We start from the raw sequence: 21,720 nt of genomic DNA on the forward strand, positions 1-21,720 counted from the left end.
GAAAGATGGCACGCTGGGCCCGGTGTGACCCCACCTGATACGAATGCCTACCTACCAATAGCTTTTACTGGGGCCCGTGCCTTTTGAATATTTGGAGGACCTCCGACAGAACAAGGTATGAGTTAAACCAGAGTTCCCGTTAGGCCAGGCACTCAGGGAGCTTTTCTTAATTATCTCTACTTTATTCACATCCCTAAGAGATGACGTGTGCATTTGCAAGAGAAGAAAAACAACGTTTGGCCGATTTGTTCCTGGTCTTGCAGTGATGGCTGCTGGATGTCCCATGCCAGCCCCACCCTCCTGCCCCTGGGAGCTGTGCTCTGTCCCACCTTATTGCACTAAATGACCTCAGTCCCTGAATGGTGCTTCAGGGGGCCTGGCCTGGGGGTGGCTACGACTAGGTTTCTTCTCTCCACATCCCTAGACATCACATTCAAGGAGTGTTGCCTGCACGGTCCATGCTGCCCATCTGAGCTCCTCCTCTGTGATTGCCTGGCTGGGCCTGTGTTGGTGACACAAAAAGGACAAGGGTCACACTGCCTAGTCCTGGGGCTGATGGACCAGACCGTACTCAGCCGCTGTCACCATGGTCACTGCAGCACTGTTTCCCGTGCCAGGCACTGTGCTGGTCACTCGGCATACATCCCCTCATTTAATCCCAGTGTCCGCCCCGTGACATAGGTCCCAGTGTCTCTACTTTACAGATGAGGAACCCGTGGCTCAGAACTTACACAACTTGTCCACAGTCACACAGATGACAAGAGGCAGAGCAAGGAAATGGCCGTCCAACAGCGGCCCCAGCAGCGTAGGGGGGACCGTTGTCTACTCAAATGGGAGAACTGTTATGTCAAAGCAAAATTTGAGAAGAAGACTCAAAACTAAGTTTTGGGGAAGAAGAGTGCAGAAGAGTAAACATCCAGGAATGCAGACAGCCCCAGAAGGGAAGAGTGAGGGACGTTAAAAGAAACCGTTCAGAAGAAACTGTTAGCCCGGTCTAGAAGGCCACCCATGGTTGTAGAAAAGGAATCTCCATGCGTGTTTTCTATCCTGTGTTGTCTCAGCAGCTATCATGGAATTTTCAATTTTTTTTAAGTTTATTTCTTTATTTTGAGAGATAGAGAGAGAGCGTGAGTGTGCGTGGGGAGGTGCAAGGAGAGAGAGAATCCCAAGCAGGCTCCACGCTGCCAACACAGAGCCCGAGGTGGGGCTTGAACCCACGCACCTTAAGATTATGACCTGAGCCGAAATCAAGAATTGAACACTTAACCGACCAAGCCACCCGGGTGCTCCTCAATTTAAACAAATTGATTGCAATCTCAATTCTCACCTTACAGCCAGTGAGTACTAGTCAAAATATTTAGCAGCCTGTACAGGATGGATAACAGCCCGTTCTCAAAAGACTCTGGGTGTGAACAAGTGCTCAGGCCGTGCCCTTGACCCGCCGGCTGTCAGTCCTGCTCCTGGCTTCATGGCGCTTTGAAGAAGAGGAAGGTCAAAGTTGGAAGTGAAGGGGAACTGGCTGTCACGTCCCACAGAGGTCAGGAACGGCTCCAGAGCAGAGTCAGTGTCAGGAAACGGGGCTGGTGTGCTTAGAAGACACCCAGGTGGTCTGTCAGTGACCCTGCCGTATTTCTCAAATGGGGACTGTCCCGTCAGGTTTCCTGGGTGGGACCCTGCTCAAAGGTAAACCCCTGGGGCTCCTGCCAGAGTGACTCAGCACGTCTGGAGCTGGTGGCAGAAATCCGTGTGGTTACCGAGCCCTGTGACTCTGTCACACAGGAATCTCTCTAACTTCGAGTCATTCTGAAAAGTGAAAGAGGTGATGTGTGTAAGATGCTTCGGGGGGTACGGACATGCCTGAGCTTCTACACGCTCATCACCACTGGCCCCCAAACTCCCAAACCAGTGGACGTGAAGTCTGGGTATCCATCCTCCTGACATACATTTGAGTCTCCGCAGTCAGTAAATGTCGGAGACAAAATCTTTGACTATTTCTCCCTCTACAGTATGGTCTCTTTTTTTTCAGTTTTGCTTTAATTATTTTAAATGCGTTTGCTCTTGCATACACTCAGGTTATGTTGTTTGCAGCTGCCTCGTCATATGTGAAGTAGATACAGTATGCACTGAAAAATAAAGAATCTTAGTGAATGAAGACCGTGGGAAAACCAGAACATGAGGGAAGTGAAATGTCCCACTTGAAAGCCACACCGCCAGTGAGAGGTCGATCGGCAGTTAGAACTCCCCATGGTTGCGTGTCCCCTTTGAGTAGATGAACATTTAAGAACTGTCTTGAGAAGTTCACATAGACAGGGGTGCCTTGAGTGGCTCAGTCGGATGAGCATCCAACTGTGGCTCAGGTCTTGATCTCACAGGTCGTGGGTTCAAGCCCCACGACGGGCTCTGTGCTGACAGCTCAGAGCCTGGAGCCTGGTTCAGATTCTGTGTCTCCCTCTCTCCCTTTCTGCCTCTCCCCTGCTTGTGCTCTCTTTCTCTCTCAAGAATAAGTAAATAAACATTTAAAAGGTGGGGGGCACCTGGGTGGCTCAGTGGGTTGAGCGTCTGACTTCAGCTCAGGTCATGATCTCACAGTTTGTGAGTTCGAGCCCCACATCGGGCTTGCTATTGTCTGTGCAGAGCCCTCTTTGGATCCTCTGTCCCCCTCTCTCTGCCCCTTCCCTGCTCATGCTCTTTCCCAAAAATAAATAAACATTAAAAAAAAAAAGTTCATGTAGCCAAAGGCTGACTTGATTGTTGTTTCTAGACTTCCTGAACTCATGTCTAATCGGTGACCACGACACCTCTTGTGCAGAACCACATCGATAATGCAAGCAGTGTCATTTGGATTTATTGCTAATATCAGAATATTCACTTTCAAATAGATGTAAACGTTTTAGATGTTAACTTGGCAAGAAAGATCTCCTTATCTGCCTTGTATGTTGAGATTCTCTCAGTCGGCAGAAAATAAATGCATATTTATTAGTGAAAGAATAACTAATGATTTTATGGAAGTTACTAATTGTCATCCAGGAAAAGGTAACAGATTTTTCGTAGTTAAATAGAGAAATAGACTGGCAATCGATAATGAATATTATGAGCGCACTAACTGGGTAATTTTAGAAATAATAGCATATCCTTTTAGAACCAACAAATGATGGCAAAAATTAAATAACAACACAAGACAAAATAATGGAGAATAGATTTTATTATAAGCGTAACCTTTTGAGTCATTCGCAGCACTAAATTTATAACATTAAACGAAATAACCTATAAGAATTATACTTAATTTTTAGCAATTTAACTTCACTTAGTCCATGATCCTTGCTTCTCCGTGGGATTCCCTTGAAATTAAGTCCCTATTTAGAATTGGAAATGTGCAGCCCGGGTGACGGCAGGAATCTAGCGGCTGATAACCCTGAGCAAGACTTAACAGAACTGAACGGGCAAACTTTAAAAATGTGCTCAAATTTTAAGCAATAAAACGGAATGACATTTTTAACATTTATTTATTTTTGAGAGACAGAGAGAGACAAAGCATGAGCAGGGGAGGGGCAGAGAGAGAGGGAGACACAGAATCCGAAGCAGGCTCCAGGCTCCGAGGCATCAGCACAGAGCCTGACGCGGGGCTCAAACTCACGAACCGCGAGATCATGACCTGAGCCAAAGTCAGACACTTAACCGACTGAGCCACCCAGGCGCCCCAGTGGAATGACATTTTTAAATCACATTTCAGATTTGTTCTTGATTCCCCAGAATTCGCTCTAAAGGGTTGAGGTATGGTTTGACCGTTGGCTTTGGCTGTTTCAGTGACTCCCTAACTGCTTTCCGGCCTCTGTGTGTTTGGTGCAGCTCTGGATGCGGATGGGGGCAGGAGCTTAAGGGAGACGCCTTCACGTCCTCACCTCTTCCATCCTCTGCTCACCTCAGCAGGGAAGGGCCATGAAGGGCCATGGGGTCCAGTCTTATAGTGTAGGCAGGAAGAGCGAGCAGGATTTGGAACCCATAGAGGTGTGCAGGCCGTGTGTGCTCTGGGAAGTGGACCAGAGCCAATTCCTGGAATGCGTGTGTCCTTTACTAGGGGCAGGGGGCCAGGGGACAGCAAGTCCCAGAGCCTAGAGCCCGAAGTGCAGAGCGCACTGGGTCACCTCTCACCTGTACTTCTCTCTCTCCTCCCGGATAGTTTGTGAAGTTTGCCAACATCGAGGAGGACACCCCATCCTATCACCGGAGCTATGACTTCTTTGTGTCCCGCTTCAGTGAAATGTGCCACTCCAGCCACGATGACATGGAAATCAAGACTAAGTGAGTAGGGGAAGTGAGGGGACCCCTCAGCTAATGACAAAGGCATCGATGGGTCTTATAGAGTTCCCAGCCCGGAGTGCGCGGTCTGATTTCATCAGTATTTACCTCTGCTCTGACATTTCTGGGGAGGAAGGGAGCACCTGGCAGGGCTTAGTGGGCAAGTGGACAGAGATGGGCTCCCAAAACAGGCTTTCAAAGGAAAACCTTCTGGGGCACAAAAGAAGAGCAGATGGAAAGTAATGGTCCTGGGAGCCAAATTGGAGAGCCAGCAACAGCACACACATATACACGTGCACATACCTGTGTTCTTTCGTTCAGAAGTACATGCATTTATACACCCAGAAACACACCCACTCACCACTCTCGATCACAGTATATACTCTGTGCCCAGAGTCTGGCAGCTCTGTGCCTCTCCTTCCAAACCCCCTCCTCCCCCGTCAGTTGCTCATATCCCTGCATTCTGCTTCATCAGTTCTTGACATACTTTGAGCCTTTATATCCCGGGCTCAAGCTGGAACAAACCCAGAGGGGTGCTAACGAGGAGGAGATGAAGCCCAAGTGGTACTGGGCAAGGGCAGTCTGACAATCTCCAGGATAGGCCAGGGGTCGTGGCTTCCTGGGCTCACGCCCACCAGCACAGGAAGCCAGCCAGCCAGGGGCTGGGTCACATGAAGGGTAGAAGGTGAGCTCCGTCCTGCCTTTGGGTGGACGAATGCATCCCACCCCCCATGCCCTCTCCTCTCCTTACCACAGACACTGGGCTTCTCGGGGCCCGGGAACTACCTGGCTGCATTTTGCCCCTTTCCTTACAGAATCAGAATGTCAGGCATCAAAGGTCTGCAAGGGGTGGTGAGGAAGACGGTGAACGATGAATTGCAGGCCAATATCTGGGACCCGCAGCACATGGACAAAATTGTCCCATCACTGCTTTTCAATCTGCAGCACGTAGAGGAGGCAGAGAGGTAAGCAGGGGAGGCTGGAGCTTGGGCAGTGACACACGCAGCCCTCCCAGGCTGCCTTTCCCATCTGCTTGGGAACCACACGGCTCGGGCTGGTCGTTAAAAGCCTAGCTAAAAGGCCAGTGATCTTGGCTTCCGTGGCTTGTTCTGCAGTGAGTCCAAGGCTGGCTCCCTAGGAGTCTTGGGTCTGGCCTTCTGCCAGCTTGCTGCACCCCCCCCTAAAATCTGCATTCATGAAGGAAGGCTAGTACCTGTGCTGGGCTCTCTGGGGGTAAGTGTTTCCTGGTAGGAACACAAAGGACCAAGAGTCGGGTTACCTCTGTGTCTCTGAAAGCAGCAGGCCAAGGAGGTTTTTAAATGCTTTTCATGGCTCTAATTACTGAGGACTTTCCCTTCCTGACCTTCCTTCCTCCCTCACTTCCTAATGCTATTTCGGGCCCTTAAAACATGCTTCACCAGCCAGCAGCCACTGGACACAAGTGGCAGATACTGGGTTTTAATCTGGGAGCCCTCAGACATGGGGTTCATTCTGTCCCCGCCCCTCGCTCTTCCCATCTGTAAAACGGGATGCAGGGAAAGACTCCTGTTGCTGTGCATCCGGGCAGTGCATGAGGCTGTTTGAGGGCCTCTGTCCTTTGAGCCTGTGGCAGGAGACAGAGGGGAGGGAAATAACGTGCCCCCTGGTGGCTGTTCCTGGAATCGCACCTCACCGACAAGCTCCCTCTGTGGTCTCTGGTGGTCTCAGGGCCCAGAGGCCTGGGGCTCCTTCTTCTGTCCAGATCTGGGCCCAGACCCTGTGACTTCGGTACCACTGAGTCACATCTGAGGTAACCACCATGCCTCTCTTTTTCCTCCCTCCTCTCGCCCACTTTCTTTTGCTTTCTCTTACTCTGTGTGCCTCATCTTTTTCCTTCCCAAGCTTGGGGGCACGGAGAGACACTCGTGGTCTGTGCCTCACCAGGCCCATGGTGCGCAGGGTATCTGTCCTTCCCACGGGGGCACATCAAGCCTGTCCTCATGGATTTCCAGAAAGAGAATCTGACCCCTTCTCTCATGATCTTCCTCCACCCTGGGCTTCTTTACCCTATTTAATCTCCGACAGCCATGAAGTCTCCCTCATGGAGCTACCTCATGTAGCCCACGTCAAATCCCTGCCTGTCCTCCTGCCACCGCTTGCCAGGATGCAGTGCAGATACTCAGGCTGCGCCAAACCCGACTCCGGCTTTGCCTTCTGTCCCTTACCCACACACCGCGTGTTTCCGCAGCCGCTCCCCCTCGCCCCTCCAAGCGCCAGAGAAGGAGAAGGAGAACCCGGCAGAGCTGGCCGAGAGGTGCCTTCGGGAACTGCTGGGCCGGGCCGCCTTTGGCAACATCAAAAATGCCATCAAGCCTGTCCTCATGTGAGTGACCCCTGCCCCCAGCCCCAGCCCTCAGAGAACCGGTCGGGGTCCTGGCATCTTGCTGACTTGGAGACAGGGGAAAGAGGTGTTACGGTTGTGGTGCCGTGGCTAAGTCGGTCCCTTGTCTGTGCCTGCGTTCCCTGCGCCGTGACAGCAGAAGCCACCAAACGGTGGCCGTGTGCAGTGTCGGGGACAAGAGTTGGTAGGAGGCCCCCAAAACTGAAGCTGGGTGCCTGGCTTCATTCCTGAGTCCACAGCGGTGGAACTCTGTTCCTCGGCTTGCCTCCAGCTCTTGCTGTGGGACTGCCCGGGGGTCCCTCATTCCTTCCGCTCACTGCCACCTACAAGCCCTTCCTCACTTACCGGGGAGCCCTGCGAGGGGCTGGGTCTCTCGGGAGGCCGCTCTGCCGGCAAGTTTGTCTGTCCTCCCCAACATTGCTTTGCATTTCATAGTCGTCCCCCCATGTTTTCTCCTGCACAGCCATCTGGACAACCATTCTCTTTGGGAACCCAAGGTGTTCGCCATCCGTTGCTTTAAAATCATCATGTACTCGATTCAGGTACGGTGGCTCCCTGTCCAGCCTGTCCTCCTGGCCGAGCGCGCCTCTGGGAGCAGGACAGTGCACCAAAGGAGAAAGCCAGCTGTCCTCTGTGACTTCTCCTGAGCCCCTAGGTGTCTACACGTGCTGCTCGATCTAGCTGAGAGGAAGGGCAGTTTTCGTTTTCTTTCTGATACAGCACAGATCAATACTGTCTAAAATACAATTAGTGAGAATTCTTAGAAAAAGTAAATGAAAAACTCATGTAAAATACAAGCCCACAGACCACACTTGGCTGCCATGCATGGCCTTGTCACATTGCTTACTAAACACTTACTCTCAATTTCTGTACTATCCCCCTGTAATTGGGCTACGCTTCGTGCAGCACCGGACTAAATAAACCCTGTGGTCTACGGTGGCCCTTATCAATATAACCTGGGACCCGGGAACGAGGAAAAGGAAGACAATATTTTAAAACTGACTTTTGACCCACTTGAGGCGGAAGGGCCCAGGACAACGGTGGAAATCCAGGTGGCCACCGGGACTGGGCTCTGCTCCTGTTGGACCAAGGGAGAGGGACTGAGGAGAAGGAACCAGGGTATCTGGGCACCACCTCCAGTGCCCGCCCGCCTCAGGACCTCACTTCTGTCCACCCCGGCCTTTGGGTCCCAGTCGAGGGCTGCCCTGGCGCAGAGGCCGCGTGGGGGGTTGCTGTTTGGGGCCAGCACGTCTTCCTCCCCCCAGCCGCAGCACTCCCACCTGGTTATCCAGCAGCTCCTGAGCCACCTGGATGCCAACAGCCGCAGCGCGGCCACGGTGCGGGCGGGCATCGTGGAGGTCCTGTCGGAAGCTGCCGTCATCGCCGCCACCGGCTCTGTCGGTAAGGGGGCCCTGGGTGACAGCGTGTGGGGGCCGGGAAGCCTCCAAGGACAAAGAGCCGCCCTTGGCAGGAGGCTGCCTCCCCTTCCAGAAAAGGGCAAGGGAGCGCAGGGAGGCGTCAGAGCTGGTTTTCTTAGAAAGCAGTCAGCCGGGGCGGGGTGCAGAGGAAGAGGAAGCCCCTGGCTGGAAAGCAGGGCAGGGGAGAACGGGCCGAGGGTTCCAGCCCTGGATCTCGGGTCTCCCATCCACTGTGCTCAGGGCCCACGGTGCTGGAGATGTTCAACACTCTACTGAGGCAGCTGCGGCTCAGCATCGACTACGCCCTGACCGGGAGCTACGACGGGGCCATCAGCCTGGGCACCAAGATCATCAAGGAGCACGAAGAGCGCATGTTCCAGGAGGCTGTCATCAAGACCATAGGTGGGCCCCGGGACGGGGCCTGAGTGGGCGGGGCCCGGCGAGGGGCGGGGCCTGGTGGGCGGGACCGGGCGCCGCTGCGGGGTCCGACCCGAGTTGGGTGGGACGGGCGGCGGCCTCCACCAGCGGCGCGCTGGGGCGCTGGGTAGAGGGTCACCCGCTCCTCCGGCCAAATCGCGTTATTCGCGGACGTTGGAGAAAATGGAGTCGGTCAGCGGCGCGCACGGCTCACGGCCTGGCCCGGTTCTGGCCTGAGGGAGAGCACAGAGCGATGTCCGTGGTTTGCTGGGCTGGACTTCAGATCAGAGGCTGAGAGCGGCGAACTCCTCTGCACCCCAGTCCCCCCGGCCGGCCTCTCTGATGCTTCCCGGTTGGAGCGATGGGAGGGGAGGCGAGAAGGAAGAGAAAAGGCAGGAAGGAGGAAAGGGGAAAGGCCAAGGATGTGCACGTGGTTGCCAAGGGGAGAACCGTAGAGTCACCCCTCCGGCTCGTAGGACCCATCACTTCAGAGCCTTGCTGGCTTAGCACCGTTGGCTCCCCTCTCCTTTCCAGGGACGCTAGCCAACCGCAGCCTGGGCGACAAGTGAAGGAGCTGGAGTTAGGAAGAGCCCCCTGGAGTCATCTAGGTTTCTCCCTCTGCTTGTCTTACTTCTCTTCCTTAGAGACACAGCTCCTGCACTCCGGGCGGTAGTTTCCTCATCTGAGACCCTGGCAGCTGTGGGCCTCACCTGGGCCAACCCCCTCCACCATCTCTTTCCTGCAGGCTCCTTTGCCAGCACGTTGCCCACTTATCAGCGCTCCGAGGTGATACTCTTCATCATGAGCAAGGTCCCACTGCCTTCCCTGCATCATCCCATGGAGACGGGGAAGACCGGGTAAGCCTACCAGCAATCCTCCCCTTTTCCTCTCTTGCCCATTCCACCCCAGTTGCCCTTCCAGTGTTTTCTGGCTGACCCCTTTCTCCACTTTGACTTTCCTGGTTATGCCCTCACTTCTCTCCTTCTACTCTCAAATCCCTCAGTAGCCCTTAGTGGGATCCTTGGACCCCACAACAGTTCCTCAGGCTGCCCCACCACTAACTGCCTCCCACCTTTGGGGCAAGCCATTAATTCTCTGGTCTGCTTCCTGGCTCTGCAAGTCAACTGTCCTGAGTAACTCAACAAGATAAGCCTCATGGAGAATCTAATCACAAGGGGAACTGGGCAGGCAAGTGTGGGGTCTCTGCCCACATCACCATCCTGGTGAGTATTTGTGTCTGGTCTACAGAGAGAACAGGAACCGGCTGACCCAGATTATGCTGCTGAAATCCCTCCTTCAGGTGAGCCTCTCCCGTCCCCGTTCCTACTCAGCCTCTACAGGAGGGACCTGTGGAGGGACCAAGAGAAGGCTACCACATACAGCTGTGCAGGTTGCACACTGCACAAATGTGCCCAATCAAAAGGGTGAATAGGGGGCTGAAATTCAGCCTGTGTTAAACTCACTAGCAGTCTGGGCATCCACAGACCTGGGTCATCCAAGGCAGGCAGGGCATGTGTTCCAAATTTTCACAAAGGTTCCTTATCAGCTACGGATCTCCTTGTCACTCAAACATTGTCTCTGTACTGGGTTAGAATCTATTGGTTCCTGCCTTTTTTTTCCCTTCCAAATATCTGCCTAGGTCCCTTCCACCTATTTCCCCCTCAGCACTTGTGCCCATTCCAGTCTCCCAGCCACTATCTTTCCTTTCATCAGTGTTTTACATTCCTCTTCTCTACATCCTTGCAGCCATCACTGGAGTCCAGATTCATTGTTCTCAAATGCCATCTCAGTGACCAACTTGTTAAAATATATAGAGCTTCCCTAGAAACTTTGGGCCTTCAGTCTGAGTGGGGTCCTGGAATCTGTATTTGTAACAGGCCCCCCAGGTGTTCTCATGCACAGTCCTGCCTAAGCTCTGGACATCTCACAACTAGATTATTCTCATCAGTGCCCTTATCTCCATCTGTCCTCACCAATCATAAATACACAACCACAACAAGAATTTTCTAGAAATACTGTTCCCCACATGTTGCTCCTTTTCAAATAGTAGGTCTCGGCTTACAACTGATGTGCCTCTAGGTTTCAAACTTCTCAGACTAAAGGTAGAAAATCCCCAGTCGCCGGGGTGCCTGGGTGGCTCAGTCGGTTAAGCATCTGACCTCCGCCCAGGTCATGATCTCACAGCTCGTGAATTCAAGCCATGCGTCAGGCTCTGTGCTGAGCCTGCTTTGGATTCTGTGTCTTCCTCTCTCTGTACCCCTCTCCTGCTCCTGCTCTGTCTCTCTGTCTCTCAAAAATAGATAAACACTAAAAAAAAAAAAAATTAAAAAAAAAATCCTCAGTCACCTTTCCCTCCCTTGACTCGTCATCTCATCCCTAGCCCCAGTTTCTGTTCCAGCCACGCCAATCTGCACAGCCCAATTACTCTCATTCATGCCTTGCCTTCCCTCTCCCTAGCCCATGCTGTTCATTTCACTAGGTTTTTATAAAGGCTTTTCATGCCAACACCGCCCACATCTGGTTACCTCCTCGGTCTGTGTGCTCCTGCCATTCCTGCTGACTTTACTCTCATTATCCTCATTGTACCCAGCACCTTATCAAGGTGACGATTTGCACTCACACACACCCCGCTTCAGTGAATGTTTACTGTTGATGCCACCAGGCTCTGCTAAATCCTCAAGGGCCTGCTGAGTCATCAAAGGCATCATTTTCCAATATGGACTTAACAGTAAATATGTTTTGCGGCTTTTGAATGCTTTGACAACATCATGTGTGGTGTGTCTACTGATGCCCCCTGCTTTCATCAGAAGACCCCCAGTATGGCCACATAGAAAAGATGGAATGGAATGGTTGTTGCCCTTGTGTGGGTTCTGGTTCCTCAGCCCAGCTGTGAGTTCTTCCACTGTCTCGCCATGTCTCTGCAACTGTCCTTGCTCTTAATGCAACGCTGTGTTCCTGGCGGGTGTTCATCAGCTGAGCCCTGACAGCTGGAACATTAGGTTCTGAGGCTCCCTGTTCCCCGCGCCCCCCCCCCCCCAAGTGCTTAGCCCTTGCTTGCTTTTAACAACTTAAAACTTGTCTAGGTGGTTGTTGGCATGTTCAGAAAAGTTGCCACAGGCATTCAGGGCCTAGGGTGGAGGCCAAGGGGAGCTGGGCTGCGTGATGGCTAGAGAGGTTGGGTGCTTTAAACCCCACTTCTGCTGGCTGCTCCCCATCTCCTCACAGCATGGAAAGGGCCAGCGTTCCTTAGCGCAGCTGTGCTGGGCTCCCTTGCAGGTGTCCACAGGTTTCCAGTGCAACAACATGATGTCAGCCTTGCCCAGCAACTTCCTCGACCGCCTTCTGTCCACCGCCCTCATGGAGGACGCGGAGATCCGTCTCTTCGTTCTGGAGATTCTCATCAGTTTCATTGATCGTCATGGCAACCGCCACAAGTTCTCTACCATCAGGTGAACTTGGGGGTCTCCCCTCCAGTTGGTGTGTGATGGGGCAGAAGGCTCCCGATAGGTGTCACACCCAGGTGAGAGGACAATTCCCATAGTAGCCGCTTGTGTCCCCTCCCAGTACCCTTAGCGACATCTCTGTCCTGAAGCTGAAAGTGGACAAGTGCTCCCGACAGGACACCGTCTTCATGAAGAAGGTTAGCAAGTGTGACCGTAAGGCCCGAGGAACCCCAGGTGGGCCAGGCTCTGTGGACTCCCACCTCCCAAACCCCAAGTCAGTGCTGACCCCTGTCCCCAGGCCGGCTCTCTCCCTCTTTGAGTTTGCTTAGTGGGGATGACCAGTTGACCTCTCGGGGGGTCAAGCCCCCAGGGTCATGCTCAACACTGAGGCCGGAGTGAGGAGCACTGCTGGTGAGCCAGTCCCGGGCTGGGCTGTGGACCTCTGCACACAGCTGGATTTGGGCAGCAGCTTCTGTTGCTGGTTTCACTGCACTCACCCTTCCTTAGACGTGTCCTCCTGCACAGTGGCTTCCACTGGGGTCTGCTCTAAAGCCGTGCTCTCCCTGGGGTGCCTGGCTGGCTCAGTTGGAAGAATGACTCTTGATCTTGGGGTCATGAGTTCGAGCTCCACGTTGGGCGTAGAGATTACTTAGATAAATAAAACTTAAAAGAGGGAGAGAGAGAGAGAGAAGGCATCCTTTCCCGGAGGGTGGAGGTGGGAGGGGCACCCAGCTGTGGCACCGCCTGCAGATTAGTCCTCCTCCCCGATCTCCTTGCCCCTCCTTTCTCCCCCCACCCACTGTGCCCTTGCCCCCACCCTTCCCCCCACCCAGCACTCCCAGCAGCTCTACAGACACATCTACCTGAGCTGTAAGGAGGAGACAAACATACAGAAGCACTACGAGGCGCTCTACGGCTTGCTGGCCCTCATCAGCATTGAGCTGGCCAATGAGGAGGTGGTGGTGGACCTCATCCGCCTGGTGCTGGCTGTTCAGGTGAGACCTGGTGTGGGCAGCGCATAGGGGTTGGGATCAGGGCAGGGGACCGGTTTGGGCCAAGCACTCATGAGAGCACCAAGTAGAAGTGGCTCAACAGCGATCCCCGAGCCCGGGAATACGGCACCCTTGGTTGGCCCTTCCTCCAGAGACCACAAGCCATGGTTCTGTTTGGGAAACCACCAAACAGTGCTTCAGTCATGGCTCAGGCTAAAGGAGACCCAGGGAACGGGGTCTTTCAAAAACACCCTTTAGCCCCTAGTGTTTCGAGTCTCGCAAGGTCTGAATGAGACCCCAAGGACTATCAAGAGGGCGCTCATATAAGCTCCGCGTGATCCCAAAACAAACTTTGTCTAAAGATCGTCTGATCCCCAAGCCTGGCTGTGCCTCAGAATTACCATAGCGTTTATTAAAAATACATGTTCCTAGTTCTACCCCCAAGCCCTGGGACCTGGAGACTCAACAAGCCTCCGTCACGACTCTTAAGAGAGCCATGCTTCACCACAGAGGGCTCCAGACTTGCAGAGTCTTTCTGGGTGGAAGTATACTGTCAACGATGCTGGGATCTGGGGTGGGTCCCAGACCTCAAAAGACCAGGGTCTCCGAGGTTCTGCAGCTAGGTGGGCATCGTATCCCACCCTAGGAGCACGAATTATGGCAAATCTGGGAGTTGAGTGGTGGCCACCAGTGCTGCCTTGAATCCTGCAAGGCCAACCCAGCTGCTATGATGGTGTTCAGCCTAGAATTTGAGATTCCTTTGTGTCCCAATCCCTAGTAACTGTTGCTTCTTTTTCAACTTAACATATGGACCCAGTTTAGCAATCCAGTCCGGTCCCCCAAGAATCATTCAAGGTCTATATTGAAGGACACAGCATCCTAGAGGTAGGATTAATGATGAAGGTTTGGACCGTCAAAGTCACCAAAGCTGGAACTGCAAAGTGGAGAGTGAAGTCAATACCCCTCTACTCAAGTACTTATGAGCCTCCAGCTCATGGATCGTTCTAGGGATGATTCACTTCAGCTGTAATGAGGATGACTTCTGTCTCCCAGCAAGTTATGGGGCAAATGCTGGAAAAGGCTTAGTCTAGAGAAATGGGCCATCTCTAAAGAAGGTTGGGGGAGGTTGGGGGAAGGGGGTCACCGGTATAATTTGTCAGTTAAGAAACTCCAGGGCCCCTCTGTGTTGCCACAGGATGTGGCCCAGGTCAATGAAGAGAACCTGCCTGTATACAACCGCTGTGCCCTCTACGCGCTGGGTGCAGCCTACCTGAACCTCATCAGCCAGCTCACAACAGTACCTGCCTTCTGCCAGCACATCCATGAGGTTGGTGTCCTTGTGACCCTGACGGCTCAGGAGCCCCTCAACCCTGGGTTTCCCCAGAATAACTTTTCCTTAATTGTGTAAGCCCTGTGCTCAGTCCAGGCCTTGAGGAAGGGTTGACAGAAGAACTAGGGACAGTGAGGAGTCACTAGAAGTAGCATTTCCTCCTGGGTAACATGACATAGCATGGTGGGGTTGGCCACAGGCAAGAACCTATACCCCTTCCTCACCTGCTGCTACCTGCCCGCCTTGACTTCCTGTCCCTCTGTGCTGCCCTCACTCCCAGAGACATAGGTACACATGCCTCTCATGTGATTTGGGACTAAAACTACTTTAAAAAAAATTTTTTTAACATTTCTTTATTTTTGAGAGATGGAGAGAGACAAGGCATGAGCGGGGAAGGGGCAGAGAGCCAGGGAGACACAAAATCTGAAGCAGGCTCCAGGCTCTGAGCTGTCAGCACAGAGCCCGACACGGGGCTCGAACTCACAGACTGTGAGATCACGACCTGAGCTGAAGTTGGTCACTTAACCGACTGAGCTACCCAGGTGCCCCTGAAACTACTTTTTAGAAAAGTTTTATTCTGAAAGTTTTCAAATATCACAAAAGCAGTGTGAGTAGAACCATGCAGATTAAAGAGTTATGAAGGTTTTCCCATGTTTGCTTCATCTATCTTGTTTTCTTTTTCTTATTTTAAAGCAAATCTCAGCTATCATGTCCTTTCACCCCTACATATATCAGCATTGTGCCTCAAGAAAATATGGACACCTTCCAACATCATTGCCATGCTATTAACATACCTGATTAAGTTATCGGAAATGCCTTGGTGCTATCTAATACCCGATCTATAATCACATGTCCTCATTTGTCCCCAAAAGACATTTTAAAACACACTGAAGTGTTGGGGCACCTGGGTGGCTCAGTCAGTTGAGCATCCGACTCTTGATCACAGCCCAGGTCTTGATCTCAGGATCGTGAGTTTAAACCCTGCATTGGAGCCTACTTAACAACAACAACAACAAGAGGTGCCTGTGTGGCTCAGTTCAGCGCCCGACTTGATTTCAGCTAAGGTCATGATCCCAGGGTTGTGAGTTTGAGCCCCACATCGGACTCCACACTGAGTGTGGCACCTGCTTGGGATTTTCTCCCCCCCCCCACCCCTTTCTCTCCCTCCCCTACTCATGGGCTCTCTCTCTAAAAAAATAAAATAAAATAAAAATTTAAAAACAAACCAACAGGGATGCCTGGGTGGCTCAGATGTGTAAGCGTTGAACTCTTGATTTCAGCTCAGGCCATGATCTCACAGTTTGTGAGATCGAGCCCCACATCGGGCTCTGTGCTGACGGTGCGGAGCCTGCTTGGGATTCTCTCTCTCCCCTCTCTCTCTGCCCCTACCTTGCTTTCTCTCTCAAAATAAACTTAAAAAAAAAAAAAACAAAATAAGGAAAACAAACCACAATAATTAAAACCACTGTAGTATTTACAGGTGGAATGGGATAGTGTCTACAATTAACTTTAAAATACACTAGCAAAATGAAAGAAAATGGGAAACCTCCAGTCTCAGCTGGCTTGGGGGTGCTGGGGGGATGGGGGAGGGTGCTGTGTCACTGTGCCCCCCAGCATGGACCAGTGAAGGGGTGCAGGAAAAGCAATGCCCTGACATCCTCTTTATTAAAATAGCAGCATCGTGGCTTCCTCACCTCCTGCACAGACTTGTGCCCCTGCTATCCTCCCCCTGCTTGCGTCTTGGTAACTTCCACCTTTCCTGTCAAAAATTTGCAAAGGGTACTGAGGGAAACTCCTTCTGTGACTGTCCCTCAGGATGTTTTTGCAGTGCACCTGGGTTGGGGGGGAAGGTATGACTTATCCTCCCTTTTCCTGTTCACATAGAAAACGGAAGTAGGGCACAGGAGCCAGAAACCACAGTCCCTTGGGGGGCTAAGCACCTGCACATGCAGGACACTTAATGCATATGTGTCATGTGTCATTGGGGATAGCCTGAGCAGTCTGCCTGCCCTGAGGACCCCTGTGGATCTGAGTTTATCCCTCAGGAGCCTATCGGTAAAGGGCTCCGCCAGGGAGTTTGCTGGAGGAAGCAACTGCTTGGAGGGAGAGCGCTGTCATTCGCCTATGCAGAGCTCCCCCTCCCTGGCAAACCCAGCTCTCATGTGATTTCCTCCCAACTCCAGGTGATAGAGACCAGGAAGAAAGAGGCTCCGTACATGCTCCCTGAGGACGTGTTTGTGGAGAGGCCTAGGTGAGGAGCATACTTGGGACATGATCAAGGACACCCAAGGTAGCTGAGTAGAGGGTAAGGGGTCTGAAGCCAGGAGCTGAGGCCTCTATGGGCTCAAGGGCTGAAAGTGGACCCTGCCTGTGGCCCAGAAGTCCTGGGTCAAGTGTGGCCTTCCTCACATGGCTGTAATCCACGCCTCAAGCCATGTCGGTGCGTTGTGCTATAGAGTATGTGACATGCCCTCTGGGAGCCTCGCCCAAGCCCATGGGACGTGCATCTTGGAGGAGCCGTTCCTACAAGACACCGGATGGATCTAGGTGGCATTCTGGGACTGAAGTCTGTGGGCCAGTGTCACTTGAGCCTCGGAGGAACTCAAGGAAAATACTGGGAAAAAACAAAATGTCCAACAATAGGGGTTTATGATATTATTAATATAGCTTTATGGACCGTGGCCTTTCCACCGCAATGTTTTGGAAGAAAAGTTAATGGGAAACAGGTGCTGTGTAATCGGTGGATAAAATCGATCACAGAACAGGAACTTAGGGGGTGGGGTGGTGTCTCTGTGTGTGTGTGTGTGTGTGTGTGTGTGTGTGTGTGTGCATACAAGTATGTGGCTGAGGGATTCTGCACAACATGTAATGATGTTGTCTCTGAAGGGTGGGACTATGGGTGGTTTTCTTTTCCTTCTGCTTCCCTGTCATTTTGTATGATGGATGTTCCTTGTGTAACAAGGAGAGTCATTAGGAAATCACTCTGGTTGCCTCTTTCCTTCTTTGGCTCCCAGGTTGTCTCAAAATCTTGATGGAGTAGTGATTGAGCTCCTCTTCCTCCAGAGCAAGATCAGTGAAGTCCTGGGGGGCAGCGGCTACAATTCAGACAGGCTTTGCCTGCCCTACATTCCTCAGCTGACAGGTAGGAGCCCCGTGCGAGGACTTCCAAGCCTGCCTCTGCCTCTTCCCCACCAGGAAGGGTCCTGAGAGTGAGGGACTTGTGTGTCCGTAGGTCGCCTCCCCGGCACCTTGCGTGTCACCCAAGAGCTGAAAGACACAGTGAGATCCTCTTGATTCCCCAGCCTGTTCTCCTCAGGGCAGGATCCCTGGGGAACGTGGCCCACGAGATAGGCTGGCCTGTGGCTGGGAGAGGCCCCATTGAGCCGGAAAGTACCCACATGGGCTGTGGTGTAGAATCAGAGACCCAGTTCTCTGCAGCTCACTTCCTGAAAAATCTTAGACAAGTCTCCTGGCATCTCTGGGTTTCGGGTTCCTTGACTATAAAATTGGGATTAACCACACCTGCCTTAGAGGGTTGGTGTGAGACGTGCATGAAACAATAAAGGCAAATGCACTTTAGCAAGTGCTTCACCAGTGACAGCTAGCTACTTGCGCTGTGAGTGGATGACACTTACTCCAGGTGACATGTGCTCTCTGGTCATGAGCAGCTTCTTTGTGCTCATTGATGATTTCAAAATCTTAGCCACGAAGAACTAAACCCACCACCCTAAGATGAGCAGAGGAGGCCGGCAGCCTTCGATAAACCAGCTGTCGCCTTGGTGTATACTGAGCCCTCAGAGGACTGTGGGCCAGGCAAAGGTGGGGGCGGGGGAGATGGTGCTAGAGGTGTGATCCTGGCTCACTCTGAGCCCTGGGAACTCTAGCGTCTGGGCTTCCCTTTCCCAGATGAGGATCGCTTATCCAAGAGGAAGAGCATTGGAGAAACCATTTCCCTGCAGGTGGAGGTGGAATCTAGGAACAGCCCAGAGAAGGAGGAGGTGAGTGTCCTTAATATATTGTCCTGCATCCCAAGGGGAGGGGACCTGCTCTTGCTTCCTATGCAATCAGATGCTCCATATTCCAGGCTTCCTTAACTGCATAACCCATTTAAAGTCGCAGGGAAAGCAAATTTCTCAAATATCCCATTTTCTTACTGACTCATCATATATGTCATAGACCTTTCCATCTGGAAAAATTACATGTGCGCCCCCCTCCCCCTCAAGCCCCCACCCCCCCGCCGCACACTCCCATGACAATGTCACACAAATCACTCTTGAAAGGCTTGCTGGTAGTTATTCCCCATTTCCAATGGAGGCAGACATCCACCATGTTGGATATTGGAAGGCCTAATAGGAGAGATGGGGGTGAGAATAGTTTTCATGGTGTTTCTTCCAGATTGATCAATAGAGGTGCTTTTTTAAAGACTAAGTTGCAGCTTCAAGATGTCATTGTCACTCCACCATCTCTTGGGGGCTGTGAATATCTAACTTCTGTTCGAAATAACTTGTGGCATCTCCCCTGCCCTTACTTCCTATACCTGAGAAAATAAAGCAGATGTGCCCATGAGTCAGCGAGAGGAAGGAATCACAATGAAAATAACCAACTTCTGCAGAAGAGACGAAAATAGGAGAGGGGCAGAGGGGGAGAGAAAGGGGTCATGAGGGAGGTGAAGCTGTAAGACAAAATACACTTGTGTTTAATGGTGTCTCCTGCCATTAAGGGAATTGACGGAGACATGGGGAAGCTTCAGTGAGAAGTGAGGAGGATTTTCATTGGAGGTGGGGTAGGCCAGGACAGTTTGGGTTGGGGGGGTGGTATGCCTTCTGCCCCTTGGGGCTGGTGTAGCCATGGAGGACAATGTCAACCCTGAGCCTTTCCTCAGATGCACTGGAGCAAGGAGAAGTCACTGGGGCCCGGACCGAGCCTCTCTCTATGCCCTCAGCTGCTTTCTCAACTCTTCTCTCATTGGGGCACTCGTCTGGAACTTTCCTATGGAAGGAAGGAGGCTCTGACTCACACTAATTGGAAGAGGGGAATGAGGCTGAACCAAGTGTCCTCCAAGGCCTTCTGGCTCTGCAGGACAGGGAACCTCAAATGTGTCAGGACCACAGCATGAGCTGGCTGCTGTTTCCTCCAGAGTTGTGGTTCTCCCTTCCGGAATTTAAGAAAGCCTCGGGAATCGAGGAGTAAAGCGAGGTGGAAGGAGAAATGCTGGCATGTGTACAGAGCTTCCTACTCTCTAATGTCGCCTGGGCCACCAGAATGGGTCCCTTTCCCTCCTGGAGAGTCCACCTAGCTCGGGGGGTGACTTGGTAGCTGAAGCAGGGGTGTGGGGGCTTCCACCCCATGACCTTCTGCCAGGCTACCCTTCTTTCCACCTTCAGCGCACCATGCCCCACCTGAATCCTGTGCTGGCTCCCTGTAGCCTTCTATGCCAAGTTCATAGCAGTTGATCAATAAATGCAGGTTTAGTCAAGCCCCAAACCCAGTACCTGGCATTCAGAGCCGTTTATAGTCTGGACTGGTCCTACTGGATCATGTTACTTCCCTCTCCTCTCTGGCAGAAGCCACTGTGCCCCTGGGGCTGGTCTGCTCAGTCTCCCCCACGTGGTCCCCTTCAGCTGCCGGTCTTTGCTGTAATCCCCTGTGTGAGTCCCTTCCTCCGCACCTTTGTTCTCATGAGCCACCCACTCCTCCATGCCCAGCTTGTGTCCTGTTTTCTCCATAAGCCTCTCTCTACCTGCCCTTAACCAGCGACCTTCCTTTTCTCTGTTGCCACCACCCAGTTCCCTAGCACCTCACACGTTGGTCAGTGCTGAGTGGCTGCGTGGATGGATGTGCAGAGAGGATGACTCCTGAGAGTGACCGATGGCACAGCTGTCTCAGGCTCATAATTCCTGAGCTAACAGATTGTGCCATTTCTACTGAGGGACCAGCCAAGAGTCCTGCACAGACTCAGTGTTCACTGAATATTTCCTAAATGACTGTATCCCAATACGTACATCTCTGGCTTTTCCAGCCTCCATTAAACACTAAACAAATCAGAAAAATACAGTAGCTCAGTGAATTTTCACACAAGGAATGTACCCGTGCAATCACACCCAGATCAGGGAATAGAACATTGTCATTGCCCAAGAGACCCCCTTCGCAAAGGGAGCCACTAGCCTGTCTCAGGTCACTTCCTGACCTCTGTGTCAGTGAAGTCATTCTCTTCTGTGTCTATTTCTTCCACTTAATGTTATGTTTAAGTGATGGGAGATGAGTGAATCGTGGGGCCCGCCTCGAGCAGCTCAGAGTCTACTGGGGACTACCTGGGACTTAGTACAAACGTTTCATGACTTTCAGCCTCTGGCCTGAGGCGACGATCCATGGGGTAATCCTTCTTTGGGTTCATTATTTGCCACCTCCTTTAATAGGCTCTTTGAGGACTGAGATCCTGGGACCCAGGTCCTTGGACCAGCCCCAGCATGTCTTACCTTTAGTAAATACTCATATCACCTCGGAAGATAATTTTATATCCTAAGCCTTCAAAAGTGTTATCCAGTTCTTGAAATTTACATTTGAGATATTTGCCAACTGCTTCCTCTCGCTGCCAATATTTTCTGTTATGTTCTCAGATTTTTTTGAGTTTGGCAGTGTTTTCTTCCCACGGGGCTTAATGCGACCAGCTAGGGGTGAGGGCGGCGAGTTCTTTTAGGTGATTCTCAGCACTCTGAGGAGGAAGGGACCTTCCCCCTCCATCTCACTGCAGCTCTGTTCTTCAGTGGGGAGCTCTGCGCCTGCCTGCGTGGGGAGCTTCGGGGACCCTGGTGAGAAGGTGGTGTCCTGGGGGCGTTTCCCCCCATTGGGACGGTCTTTTGAGAAGCAAAGGGGCTGCCAGATAACTGAGGAAGCCAAGGCTGCCTCCCATACCTCCATCCCCCTTTTCTGAACACTTCTGTTCCTTCTCCCTCAGCGAGTGCCTGCCGAGGAGATCACCTATGAGACGCTAAAGAAGGCCATCGGTAAGTTGGAGGGGATGCCGGGGCTGGGTCCTGGGGGGAGGCGTGGGTGTGGGCAGCCTGATGCAGGATTCAGCCCAGAGGTAAAGGGAGGCCGGCGGCTTCCCCTAAACTCCCAACAACTACAAAGCTGCAATGATCAATTCTGCTTTCCGGATGGGGATCGGTAGTGCTGCCCAGCATATCCATGTCAAGCCACCCTTTCTCTACTGACAGCTCGCTGCCTGTAAAAGTAATCAGTGGAGGGGCCCTGGGTGGCCCAGTCAGTTAAGCGTCCCACTCTTGGTTTCGGCTCAGGCCACGACCTTGTGGTTTGTAAGACTGAGTCCTGCCACAGGGCTTTGCGCTAACAGCTCAGAGCCCGCTTGGGATTCTCTCTCCCTCTCTCTCTGCCCCTCCCTTGCTTGCTCGCTCGCTCGCTCTCAAAATAAATAAACTTAAAA

At 52.3% G+C, this 21,720-nt stretch overlaps 1 protein-coding gene across 4 annotated transcripts in view; it reads left to right on the forward strand.

The window, feature by feature from the left end:
* The window catches only part of EFR3B (EFR3 homolog B), an 82,570-nt gene that overhangs the window by 53,605 nt on the left and 7,245 nt on the right, over nt 1-21,720 (forward strand). For 2 of the 4 annotated variants that reach the window (XM_060650095.3, XM_060650122.3), the window contains 16 exons: nt 4,178-4,299; nt 5,112-5,261; nt 6,524-6,658; nt 7,140-7,218; nt 7,942-8,077; nt 8,335-8,496; nt 9,257-9,368; nt 9,760-9,811; nt 11,788-11,960; nt 12,076-12,151; nt 12,788-12,949; nt 14,142-14,273; nt 16,460-16,527; nt 17,291-17,418; nt 18,183-18,274; nt 21,232-21,280. In XM_060650095.3, coding sequence (XP_060506078.1) covers nt 4,178-4,299; nt 5,112-5,261; nt 6,524-6,658; nt 7,140-7,218; nt 7,942-8,077; nt 8,335-8,496; nt 9,257-9,368; nt 9,760-9,811; nt 11,788-11,960; nt 12,076-12,151; nt 12,788-12,949; nt 14,142-14,273; nt 16,460-16,527; nt 17,291-17,418; nt 18,183-18,274; nt 21,232-21,280 — 1,828 coding nt within the window. The remainder of the gene's footprint in view (nt 1-4,177; nt 4,300-5,111; nt 5,262-6,523; nt 6,659-7,139; nt 7,219-7,941; nt 8,078-8,334; nt 8,497-9,256; nt 9,369-9,759; nt 9,812-11,787; nt 11,961-12,075; nt 12,152-12,787; nt 12,950-14,141; nt 14,274-16,459; nt 16,528-17,290; nt 17,419-18,182; nt 18,275-21,231; nt 21,281-21,720) is intronic. The other 2 variants (XM_060650103.3, XM_060650112.3) reach the window with 2 other exon arrangements.

Source organism: Panthera onca, chromosome A3 (assembly GCF_046562875.1).
Source record: "Panthera onca isolate mPanOnc1 chromosome A3, mPanOnc1 haplotype 2, whole genome shotgun sequence".
In the NCBI taxonomy this organism is placed as follows: Eukaryota; Metazoa; Chordata; class Mammalia; order Carnivora; family Felidae; genus Panthera; species Panthera onca.